The sequence below is a fragment of the Ahaetulla prasina genome, chromosome 4 (assembly GCF_028640845.1).
Source record: "Ahaetulla prasina isolate Xishuangbanna chromosome 4, ASM2864084v1, whole genome shotgun sequence".
Taxonomy (NCBI): domain Eukaryota; kingdom Metazoa; phylum Chordata; class Lepidosauria; order Squamata; family Colubridae; genus Ahaetulla; species Ahaetulla prasina.
Window position 1 is genome coordinate 5487284 of NC_080542.1, and position 12734 is coordinate 5500017.

Sequence of the window (12734 nt, forward strand, 5' to 3'; positions counted from 1 at the left end):
TCTCAGGGCAGGCAGGAATCCAAGGTGTGACTTCAGCAACCAGATGAGACTTTGCCCGACTCAAGGAATGCCAAAAAGCAGACCCTTTATAGAGGCCATGGGGTGTGGCTCCATGACTCAGCACTTATCCAGGCCTGCCCCTCCCTTCCTTTTGCTGACGTCGCCTCTCCATTCTCCGGAAGCGAGGATCAGCCCACCTTTCGTCTTCTTGCTCAGCTGCTGGCAATTCTAGCTCGTGGCTGGCTTCATGCTCACACGCTGTGGGGGGTAGGTTTATTTGATCAGTCTGTCCGGGCATGGTGCCAGGACTGGGGGCTGGAGGCATGCCAGGCCATTCGTCTGCACTATCAGTCTCTGGCTGAGATAGCAGGAGATGGGAGGGCCCGGCTGCGGAGAGGGGGGCGGGCGAGGCACAACACCCGCATAGCTTAATGTTGCTACACCGAGGTAGACCCTAGAAATCAAGAGGAATTGCCTAAGGTTGTGAGCCATCAGCTACGGCAAGAACAGGGGTGAAATGCTACTGGTTCACTCCGATTCGGGCAAACAGGTAGCAATAAAAACTACCGGTTCGGATGAACTGGTACTAAAAAAAAAGCTACCAATTCACTTGAACCAGTAGTTAAAAAAAGGCTGCAGGGTCCTCCGAACCGGTATTTCTGACGATCAGCTGTGCCGCACGGTTTAGGTTTGCTAGAAAGCAGGAAATCGCGTGGCACAGCTGATCCTCCCCACCTTGCTATTCTACTTACCTTCCCAAGCCTCCTTTTGGCGCATACTGTGCCTGTGCGCACGTCACATGGGTTTGGTGTGCTGCACGCATGCGAAGCCAGCGAACCAGTAGCAAACCAGTTCAGATTTCACCACTGGGCAGGAGTCTCCAACTTTGGCTAGACTTGTGAATTTCAGCTCCCAGAATTCCTCAGCCGGCATGGCTGCCTGGGGAATTCTGGGAGTTGAAGTCCACAGGTCTTAATTGGAGACTCCTGAGCTAGAGGAACAAGTAGCCACATAAGAGTGGTGAGTTTTCCTTCACTGATGTTCTTCAAACAGACGCTTGATAGGCCTTGTTAGTGATGTTCCCGATTATCCTACTCTGCAGGGGTTGGATTGGATGATCACTAAGATAACCTCCTGATTCAGGAAGTTTAGGTTCTACTAGACAACCCGTGACCGATAGAGTCATCGTTTCAGAGTGATTTCGTTCCCTAAACAGAGAAAATGGGAGGAAAAAACCATTGGGAGTGAGAGCAACTTGTTTTCCTGCCGGCTTCCCCAATGACTGTTTTTGCAGGAAACTGGGAGGCCTATTGGAAATCATGACTACAGCAAACATGGCAGCATAGCAGCCCCGAAGCGGACACAGCTTTGCCAAAATTCAACCCCACATGAATTCAAAAATTGTTGCCCTATGATCAGGGGTGAAATCCAGCAGGTTCTGACAGGTTCTGGAGAACCGGTAGTGGAAATTTTGAGTAGTTTGTAGAAACAGCAAATACCACCTCTGGCTGGCGCCAGTGTGTGGGGGGATGGAGATTTTGCAGTATCCTTCCCCCAGGAGTGGGCTGGGAATGGGGACCTTGCAGTATCCTTTCCCCTGGAGTGGGGTGGGAATGGAGATTTTAAGGTATCCTTCTCCTGGAGTGGGGTGGGAATGGAGATTTTAAGGTATCCTTCCCCTGGAGTGGGGTGGGAATGGAGATTTTAAGGTATCCTTCCCCTGGAGTGGGGTGGGAATGGAGATTTTGCAGTATCCTTCCCCTGGAGTGGGGTGGGAATGGAGATTTTGTAGTAACCTTCCCCTGGAATGGGGTGGGAATGGGGATTGTGCAGTATCCTTTCCCCTGGAGTGGAGTGGGAATGGAGATTTTACAATATCCTTCCCTTGCCACACCCACCAAGCCATGCCCACCAAGCCCTGCCCACAGAACCATTGGTAAAAGAAATTGAATTTTACCACTGCCTACGATGTACCGTTTCGCCCAATCGAAGGTTACAAACTGACAGACACGATAATTTTAGTAGTATAGATACGTTTAGTAGTAAAGACATCTATCTTCACTCCGTCGTGCATGTATATATCCAGTCGCTGGTCAAAGTGAGGCGTATCGTATCGCATCCAAAACAATTTTAATCGTGTCTTTCCGGCAAGTTAAATCCGGAAATAATCTGACATCACAGATCCGGATTCTCCAGGAAAGATGGGAGTCGGCTCCAGAGCACACGTGGATACAGAAGCTAGAGACCTGAGGTTGGGTTTTCATCACTCGAGGCAGGGAAACGTAAGCGTGCAAATTCACCGACGTTCGGGGTCTGTAAGGGAAGAGAAAAAGCAACTCAGTGGGAAACGAGGTGCTTGAGTTTTGACCTAGGACCGATCACAAGAGGGTCAGAAAAGAAAGTTGTCTTCCAAAGCTGACAGGCTTCCCCCCCTCAGGAAAGGAACGCATCCTGAAACAAGACTGAAGTCAGGGGTTAACCTCAAAATCCAAACTCTGCAGGTGAACAAGGGGCATTCCAGGGTAGGGATGTGGCTTCCAGGGTAGGGGCGGAGCCAGCACTTGGATTACTTTATACCCCTTTCTAGAATACATCCCTCGATAGTTTGTTAGAGCAGAATTTCTTGTCCTCCGCAATTTTAAGACGTGTGGATTTCAACTCCCAGTGGTGCGTTGGCTTAGAGGCGGAGCTCTCTCGCCTCACGAATCAGGAGGCTGTGAGTTCGATCCTAGGTAGAGGCAGATATTTCTCTCTCTGGGCACAATGAGAATATATATCTGCTGAACAAAACTCCGGATTGGCAACAGGAAGGGCATCCAGCCAGTAAAACACTCTGCTAGTTCCATTCAGTTGCCCAGACTCCACACCGCAAGGGATTATGGGGTCGTTAAAAGATGATGATGATGATGGACTTCAACTTCCAGAATTCCCCAACCAGCACAGCTAGTTGAATTCACAGCTGGGGAATTCTGGGAATTGAAATCCACACGTCTTAAAGTTGCAGCGATCGAGTAACGGTGGCGGTGATGAGAGAGAATATCCATTTTTATTGATAATTATGCCTACGAAATATCGATCAAGACATCTGCACAGTCTCCAAAAACTTCCCTCTCATTCTTTTCCACCCAGTTCGAAGCCAGGATTAAATCATTGTTCCAGCTTTTGGGAAAATCTGTCATCAGATATCATAAATCGTTGTTCCAACCTTTTAGGAAAATCTGTCCTCAGATTTCATTCCAAATTTGGGGGTTACAAGGATATATTCCCCACTTCCCTCGTGGCTTTCCTCACCACTCAACACACTCCGGACATCGCTTGGTGGTCTCCCATCCAGGCGTTCAATCCGGTTTGGGCTTTTTTCACGCCAGCTCTATCTCCCACCTGCTCGGTGCGGCCGGCGCAAAACAAGCACAACTTCGACACCTTCATTTCATCTGCTCACCTTCTTCCGATCCCATCTCCGCTTGGTAGGTTTTGTAGGCGTCCAAGCAGAAAATTCCAATTAGAATAAGACTGAAAACCTGCCATGAAACAGAAAAATAAAGACTGAGAGTTTGAAGGGTTTCACGACCACTTAAACTTGCATCACATGGAATTTTCTTAGATTTGACTCAGAGAAAAAATAAATACAGGGGATTTGCAGCCTGGAATGGAAGGGGTTAAGAAATCAAAATGGCTCTGCTCCATTAGGTCTTGCACATAATAAATAAATATTCGTAAATATATTTATTCAATGTTTAGTTTGCCCAGATTTACTTGAGAATGGGATCGGTGACATATAAATACTCTCTCTCAGCCCAGCCTACCTCACAGGGTTGTTGTTGTAGGGGAAAAGAAGAGAAGACCGGTGTGTTGGATATTGAGTTGCCCTGAACTATTTGTAAAAAATAATGAAGAATAAAATAAAATAATAAGTAAAATAATAAAATGAAATGAAAATGAAATAATAAAATAATAAAATGAAAATAATAAAATAAAATAAGGTAAAAACATCAATTAAACTAAATTGAAATAAAATATAATAAAATTAAAATGTGACATAAATAAAATAAGCTAATGAACTAAATTGAAGTAAAATATAATAAAATAAGATAAATGAATGAAATAAAAACAACAAATAAAATAAACTAATAAACTAAATGGAGGTAAAACATGATAAAATAAAATGAACTAACAAGATAAAAACATAACATAAAGAAAACAAAACAAATGCAATAAATTGAACCAAAATAAAATAATGAATTAAAGCAAAATAAAAAATAAAATAAAAAAAAAATCTAATATAACATAAATGTAAACTGAAATAAACTAAACTAATATAATATAATATAATACAATAAAATAAAAATTAAAAATTAATGAAATGAAATAATAAAATGAAATGAAAATAAAATAAAATAATAAAAAATAAAATAATAAAATGAAAATAAAATATAAAATAAACATCAATTAAACTAAATTGAAATAAAATATAATAAAATAATAAAATAAAAATGTGACATAAATAAAATAAACTAATAAACTAAATTGAAGTAAGATATAATAAGATAAATGAATAAAATAAAAACAACAAATAAAATAAGCCAATAAACTAAATGGAAGTAAAATATGATAAAATAAAATGAACTAACAAGATAAAACATAAAATAAAGAAAACAAAACAAATGCAATAAATTGAAACAAAATAAAATAATGAATTAAAGCAAAATAAAATAAAATAAAAAATAAAAATCTAATATAAATTTAAACTGAATTAAATTAAACTAATAAACTAAACTAAAATATAATACAATAAAAGAAAAATTAAAGAAATGAAATAATAAAAGCCATGTGTAAAAACGGAAGGGCCTTTGGTTCAATAGGTGCAGCCTCCAAATGGACATTTTCCACCTTCCCTGTGGGCCAATCAGAGATCTGGAATATGGTCTCCCAGCATTCCCCAGAGGCTGACTGGGGAATTCTGGGAATCAAACTCCTGATGCAAGGGGCCGATTGGGAGAAACGATGGCGGTCACTCACAAAGGCCGAGACAGCCGATCCCTCATGGTTGGTGGCAATGACGGCGAAGCCCACCACGATGAAGATGATAGCCGCGCTGACGCACCGAAGGAAATCCTGCGGATGGAAAAGGCGCCGAATCGGTCCAAAAGTCCATTCCCAAGACCCTGAAAACCCTTAAAATGCTAGATAAGGCGGGAAATTGGCGATCGTGCTCTTCCATGCCCTTCAGCCTCGTTCAATTAACTCCAATGCAACTTGCCCGGGAAGGAAGCATAGCTGGGATTTCACTGTCCCTAACCAGAGGTGATATTCAGCCGGTTCGGACTAATTCGAGCGAACCAGGAGCGGCAACTGAGGGTGGGCCCGACCATCCACCCGGGCAGAAAGACGTTCTATTTAGCCATGTTTTCGAGGCTGGTCATATGCGCGGAAGGCTGGGTGCATGAACGGAAGGCACGTGCACAAGCAAAGCATATGCGCGGAAGGCCGGGCGCATGCACGGAAGGTCGGGCGCATGCACAGAAGGAGCATGCACAAGCAAAGCACATGTGCGGAAGGCCGGGCGCATGCGCGGAAGGCTGGGCACATCCGTGGAAAGCCAGGCGCATGCGCGGAAGGCCGGGCATGCGCGGAGGGTGCGCGCACAAGCAAAGCACATGCATGGAAGACCGGGTGCATGCGCGGAAGGCCGGGCAAATGCATGGAAGGTGCGTGTACAAGCAAAGCACATGCACGGAAGGCCGGGTGCATGCGCGGAAGGCCGGGCATGCGCGGAAGGTGCACGCACAAGCAAAGCACATGCACGGAAGGCCGGGTGCATGCGCGGAAGGCCGGGCATGCGCGGAAGGTGCACGCACAAGCAAAGCACATGCATGGAAGGCCGGGCGCATGCGCGGAAGGCCGGGTGCATGTGCGGAAGTTCTGCGCAGAAGCAAAGCACATGCGTGGAAGGCCAGGCGCATCCGCAGAAGGCCGGGCATGCGAGGAAGGTGCACGCACAAGCAAAGCACATGCACAGAAGGCCAGGTGCATGCACGGAAGGCCGGGCATGCGCGGAAGGTGCGCGCACAAGCAAAGCACATGCATGAAAGGCCGGGTGCATGCGCGGAAGGCCAGGCAAATGCGTGGAAGGTGCGTGCACAAGCAAAGCACATGCACGGAAGGCCGGGCGCATGCGCGGAAGGCCGGGTGCATGTGCGGAAGTTCTGCGCAGAAGCAAAGCACATGCGTGGAAGGCCGGGCGCATGCGCAGAAGGCTGGCCACATGCGGCGAACCAGTGGTAGGCATTTCTGAAGCCCACCGCTGACCCTAACCCAGAGGTCTACCTACCAGGCAGGGCCAGTTGACCCGGGTCAGGCGTTCGTGGTAGTACGTGGCTCGCAAACCCAGGAAAGTCAGAGTTACCAACACCTCCAACAAGGCAGCGCCCATGTAGGCTGAAACAGAAGCCGTGAGCAGCAAGAAAACCAGGAAACAAAGACCCTGAAAGGAGGAGGTAGAACGTAACGCGTGAATGGTGGATCGATGGATTCAACGGGAATCCACTGTAATGGATGCAACGGGGACCCACCGTAAACACCACAAAACTCATAGCAGTGTTTATTAACGTTGAAGCTGCTTGAAGACGTGTGGACTTCAACTCCCAGAATTCCCCAGTCCAGAATTAGTCTGTCATTTCATTCAGTGACCATTACAACGGCACGGAAAAAGGTGACTTAGGACCATTTTTCACACTTATGACCTTTACCGCATCCCCGTAATCAGAATCATTTAAGACTTCAGCTCCCAGAATTCCCCAGGAAGCAAGGCTGCCTGACTGCAAGGAAGTCACCTCAGGCTCACTGAGGAATTCTGGGAGTCGAAGTCCGTAGATTTTTAACGTCGCCGAGGTTGGTCACCCCTGCTTTAGAGCTTCAGGACAGGCAGATGTTCAACAGGAGCAGCTTTCTCCAGCTCAGGGGTCTGCAAACTTGGCTCTTTTAAGACTGGTGGACTTCAACTCCCAGAGTTCCTCAGCCAGCAAAAGCTGGCTGAGGAACTCTGGGAGTTGAAGTCCACCAGTCTTAAAAGGGCCAAGTTTGCAGACCCCTGCTCCAGCTGAAGGTAGCTGGTTTCATTCTGGATGGGGGGGATTCTGGGAATTGAAGTCCAGACATCATCCAAGCAACCAGCATTAAAAAATATCGGTTTATCCCTTGCAAATATTCACCTGAATCCAGAGATTTTTCTACCCCACCTTCTCAAACTGCTGCTTTCTACTTTCCAGCCCCATCAATACTTTGCATGATGGGAACTGTAGTGGAAAACTATTCACTGATCTCTGGATGTTTTTCCCCCCCAATAGTTGCCAAAAACACAGGCATTTTTTTTTGCATGTCCCGTCACACCCAATTTGGGCTACAATTTTGGAAGAAAATAGATCTACCCACTTCCCAGATCTCTGGGGCCGAGCTCCTCCAACCGGGCCTCATGGGAGGGAACGATGGGAAACGGAGTTAGAAAACTGCCGAATTGGGGGAGTGTGAAGGGAGGGGGGAGAGGGGAAGGCAATAAGGATGGATTAATAAAAAAAAAACCACACAGAATTAACCATTGAAGAGAGAGAAGAATGGTGGAGAGGAAGGAAAACGGGAAGCAAAATGAAAGAAGGGAGAAAGGGAAAGGAAAGGAAAATGAAGAAAACAAGAAAGGGAAAAGAAGGAAGGAAGGACGGAAGGAAAATGAAAGAAGTGAAAAAGGGAAAAAGAAAACAAATGGAAAAAAGAAAGGAGGAAAGGAGAAAAGGAAGAAAGTGAAGAAGAAAATGGAAGGGGAAGAAGGAAGGAAGGAAGGAAGGAAGGAAGGAAGGAAGGAAGGAAGGAAGGAAGGAAGGAAGGAAGGAAGGAAATGGAAGGAGAGGAAGGGAAGGAAGGAAAATTGAAGGAGAAGGAAGAAAGAAAGGAAGGAAAAAGGAAAAAATGGAAGGAGAGGAAGGAAGGAGAGGAAGGAAGGAAGGAAGGAAGGAAGGAAGGAAGGAAGGAAGGAAGGAAGGAAGGAAGGAAGAAGGAAGAAAATGGAAGGAGAGGAAGGAAGGAAGCCAAGAAAGGGAGGGAGGGAGAGAAGAAGGGAGGAGAAGAAGAAAGGAAAATTGGAGAATTTTTAAGAAGAAAAAGGACCTCTGGTGGCTCAATAGGCTAATGCAGCCTGTTATTAACAGCAACTGCCTGCAATATTGCAGGTTCAAGCCCCACCAGGCCCAAGATTGACTCAGCCTTCCATCCTTTATAAGGTAGGTAAAATGAGGACCCAGATTGTTGGGGGGCAATAAGTTGACTTTGTCTATAGTATACAAATGGATGAAGACTATTGCTTGACATAGTGTAAGCCGCTCTGAGTCTTCGGAGAAGGGCGGGATATAAATGCAAATTTAAAAAAAATTTAAAAAAAGAAGAAAGGAAAGCAAAGAAGAAGGAAGGAAATGGAAGGAAGGAAAGAAGGAAGGAAGGAAAATTGAAGGAGAAGAAGAAAGGAAGGAAAGAAAGAAGAAGGAAGAAAATGGGAGAAGAGGAAAGAAGCAAGGAAGGAAGGAAAATTGAAGGAGAAGAAGAAAGGAAGGAAAGAAGAAAAAAGAAGGAGAGGAAAACTGGAGAAGGGAAAAGGCCAGGCGAAGAAGGAAGAAAGGCAAACCCAAGAAGAAGGCGCAAAAAGATAGCCGTGATAGGGCCGTGATAGCTCAGGCTGTTAAGAAGCCTGTTATTAGAACACAGCAGCCTGCAATTACTGCAGGTTCAAGCCCGGCCGGAGGTTGACTCAGCCTTCCATCCTTTATAAGGTAGGTAAAATGAGGACTTTTCGCCGCGAACTGAAAACATATCTGTTTGTTTGTGCGGGGCTTTCTTAAATTGTTTAGTTTTAAATTTTAAATTTCTCTCTGGTTTTAATTGGGTTTTTTTAGTTTTTTAACTATTTTAATTTCGGCCACACTGTATAATAAGTTTTTTAATTTTATTTTAACTGTACATTGTTCTTTTTACTTTGGCTGTACACCGCCCTGAGTCCTTCGGGAGAAGGGCGGTTTATAAATCTAATAAAATAAATAAATAATAATAAATAGGACCCAGATTGTTGGGGGGGGGCCAATAAGTTGACTTTGTAAAAAATATACAAATAGGATGAGACTTATACACTGTAAGCCGCCCTGAGTCTTCGGAGAAGGGCGGGATATAAATGTAAATTTAAAAAAAAGAAAGAAAAACCGAAAGACCAGAATGCGGGGGGCGGGGGGGGGGCCGGGGGAGAAGAAAAAAACCAATAACCGATCCGAAAGAGAAAGAGAAAGGGAAAAGCAAGGAGAATGAAAGGAGACAGCGCAGCATCCAAAGGAGGAGATGGATGGACGGATGCTTATTAGATCAGCGGAGGGATGAAGGCAAAAAACAAACAAACCCGCAACAACGGAACTTTGGAAAAGTTGGGAAAAGTTGGGAAAAGAAGGGGAGAGGAGTGGGGGGGTGGGGTTGGAGGTGGGGGGGGGTCTCTTGGGTGATTACCAGCTCGGCCCCCATCACCATCCCTTTGGGGGAGCGCAGAAAGTCCTTATCCAGCGCGAAGCCCGCAGCCTCGCCGCCCGCCGGCTCCTGCTCGCCCATCCTGCTGCCGCCGTCTCGAGGGGACCTGCCGGCGGGCTGGCCGGCGGGCTTTCGCGGCCTCTCCACGCCCTTCTTCGCCCTGGCATCCCGAGACGGACAAAGAAAAGGTTTGTCCCGCAGGGGCCAGGAGGCGACCAGCGCCGGAGAACAAGCGGCCGATTGTCCCGCCGCTAACCCGAAAGAGCCAGTCGAAAGGACGCGCGGGGAGCCGGACGGACGGAGAGGCCGACCTCGACCGGCAGGGGGCGCCCCAGCGCAACGGGGGTGGGGGGGTGGGGGTGGGAGAGGAGCAAGCCGCAGCGCCTGCGGCTTTCCCCTTGCTTTCAACAGGGGGCGCTGCTATTTTTAATATTATTTCTTATCTCTATCTATCGCATCTATCCATCTATCTATCATCCTTTCATCCATCTATCCATCTCCAATCTATCTCTATCTCTCTTTCTATCATCTATCATCTATCTGTAAGTATCCATCTATCCACCTGTTATTTATCCATCTATCTATCAGCTATCATCTACCATCTATCTGTTCTCTATCCATAGAATAGAATAGAATAAAATAGAATAGAATAGAATAGAATTGAATTGAATTGAATTGCATTTTTTTATTGGCCAAGTGTGATTGGACACACAAGGAATTTGTCTTGGTGCATATCTATCTATTTATCTATCTATCATCTATCTGTCTATCTATCTATCTATCATCTATCTATCTATCTATCTATCTGTTATTTATCCATCTATCTATTATCTATCATCTATCCATCTGTCTGTCTGTTTGTCTGTCTGTCTGTCTGTCATCAATCTGTCTCATCTGTCATCTATGTCTGTCTGTCTATCTATCTATCTATCATCCTTCCATCCATCCATCTATCTATCTCTAATCTATCTATCTCTATCTCTCTTTCTATCATCTATCATCTATCTGTAACTATTCATCTATCCATCTGTTATTTATCCATCTATTTATCAGCTATCATCTACCATCGATCTGTTCTCTATCCATAGAATAGAATAGAATAAAATTGAATTGAATTGAATTGAATTGATTTTTTTTTATTGGCCAAGTGTGATTGGACACACAAGGAATTTGGCTTGGTGCATATCTATCTATTTATCTATCTATCATCTATCTGTAATCTATCTATCTATCTATCTATCTATCTATCTATCTATCTATCTATCTGTTATATACATCTATCTATTATCTATCATCTATCCATCTGTCTATCTGTTTGTCTGTCTGTCATCAATCTGTCTCATCTGTCATCTATATCTGTCTGTCTGTCTGTCTATCTATCTATCTATCTATCTATCTATCTATCTATCTATCTATCTATCATCCTTCCGCTAGTAGAAATTACCCTATGCTGTCCTATTTAGGCACGTTTTTGAGGCCAGACCAGGGGTGAAATGCTCCCGGTTCAGACCAGGTCACACGATCCAGTAACGATGGGGGCAGGTAGTTCGGAGAATCGGTAGCAAAAATTCCTGTCCACCCCCTGCCCATGCCCACCCAATCGCCCGGTCCCCACTTGCCTAATTGCTGCTTCTTTCGGGCTCGCTCCTACCTTGCTTTGCTTCGGCTGCTACAATCAATTGCATCAGCTAGCAACTGAATCTGCCTGCCTGCAATCCATCTCATCGGTGAGCAACTCAATCTGCCTGCCTTGTCCCTTGAAGTAACTGGGCGGGAGTTTTTAAAAAATAGTTAATTGGTTTTTCTAAAAGAGTTTTCTTTTATTTTTTTAGACATAGTAAGTAACTTTAAATTGCTACGTCTAAATTTAAAAGGAGGTTTTAAATTTAACTGCTTTTGTCTAAAAATAATAAATAAAATAAAATAATAAAATATTTGTGCAGCTTTCTGAGATTTGGTGTGTTTCTGTAGGGTTTCACTCTAACTACACAAACACACAAAATCTCACAAAGCTGTATGTGGCATTTTGTGTGTGTGTGTGAGTCAGTTGTGTTGTGTTGTGTTTTGTGTGTGTGTAAAGTGTGAAAGTTGATTTTTGAGCTTTTTGTGGCTGTGTGAGGTTCCTGCTTGCTGCAGGGGCCATTTTGGGTGAAGTGCAGCTGCTTTTACATTATGTGTGAGTCAGTTGTGCTGTGCTGTGTTATGTTGTGTTGTGTATAAAGTGTGAAAGTTGGTTTTTGGTACTTCTTATTGTTTTGTATACTTTGTTTATTATTTTTATTATTTATTGCTATTGGCCACGCCCACCCAGTCATCTGACCACCAAGCCACGCCCACCAATTAAGCCACACCCACAGAACCGGTAGGGAAAATTTTGCTGCAAGGAAGGCACAAGCTATTTTTTAATTTAGTTATATTTTATTGCTTTTCCATTAATAACGAAAAAAGAAAGGAAAAAGGAGCAATATACAAAGAAAATAACATTGGAGATACATTGTCAAAGAAAATGGGGGGGAAAGGAATATATACCGTAAAAAGGGAAGGGACTTCGGTGCCCTCTGAGCTTGGTTGTTTTCTTGCAAAAATGTCCTTCACCAAACTAGGTAACATCCTGAATTTAAAAAGTCATTCATAAAATAAATGTCAAAAAAAAAAATACAATATAGAATAGAATAGAATTTTTATTGGCCAAGTGTGATTGGACACACAAGGAATTTGTCTTGGTGCAGATGCTCTCAGTGTACATAAAAGAAAAGATACCTTCATCAAGGTACAACATTTACAATACAATTGATGGTCGATATATCAATATAAATCATAAGGATTGCCAGCAACTAGTCATACAGTCATAAATGGAAAGAGATTGGTGATGGGAACTATGAGAAGATTAATAGTAGTGCAGATTCAGTAAATAGTCTGACAGTGTTGAGGGAATTATTTGTTTAGCAGAGTGATGGCCTTCGGGAAAAAACTGTTCTTGTGTCTAGTTGTTCTGGTGTGCAGTGCTCTATAGCGTCGTTTTGAGGGTAGGAGTTGAAACAGTTTATGTCCAGGATGCGAGGGGTCTGTAAATATTTTCACGGCCCTCTTCTTGATTCGTGCAGTATACAAGTCCTCAATGGAAGGCAGGTTGGTAGCAATTATTTTTTCTGCAGTTCTAATTATCCTCCGAAGTCTGTGTCTTT

At 44.2% G+C, this 12734-nt stretch overlaps 1 protein-coding gene across 1 annotated transcript; it reads right to left on the reverse strand.

Moving 5' to 3' along the window:
* Positions 1–2040: 2040 nt before the first annotated feature.
* Positions 2041–9825, reverse strand: CMTM5 (CKLF like MARVEL transmembrane domain containing 5). Its single transcript, XM_058182797.1, has 5 exons — positions 9532–9825; positions 6332–6484; positions 5020–5115; positions 3443–3521; positions 2041–2313 (listed from the first exon to the last, which is right to left on the reverse strand). The coding sequence occupies exons 1-5, from the start codon at positions 9628–9630 to the stop codon at positions 2297–2299; spliced, it is 444 nt and encodes a 147-aa protein (XP_058038780.1). The 5' UTR covers positions 9631–9825; the 3' UTR covers positions 2041–2296.
* Between the last annotated feature and the right edge of the window lie 2909 nt (positions 9826–12734).

What these genes read in the sequence shown, in the direction of transcription:
- CMTM5 (XM_058182797.1), bottom strand. Translation starts at nt 9,630, where the DNA reads ATGGGCGAGCAGGAGCCGGCGGGCGGCGAGGCTGCGGGCTTCGCGCTG. An exon ending in GGGTCAACTGGCCCTGCCTG is followed by an intron (nt 5,116 to 6,331) that starts GTAGGTAGACCT and finishes TTCCATCCGCAG; the next exon opens with GATTTCCTTCGGTGCGTCAG. An exon ending in GATCGGCTGTCTCGGCCTTT is followed by an intron (nt 3,522 to 5,019) that starts GTGAGTGACCGC and finishes GTTTCATGGCAG; the next exon opens with GTTTTCAGTCTTATTCTAAT.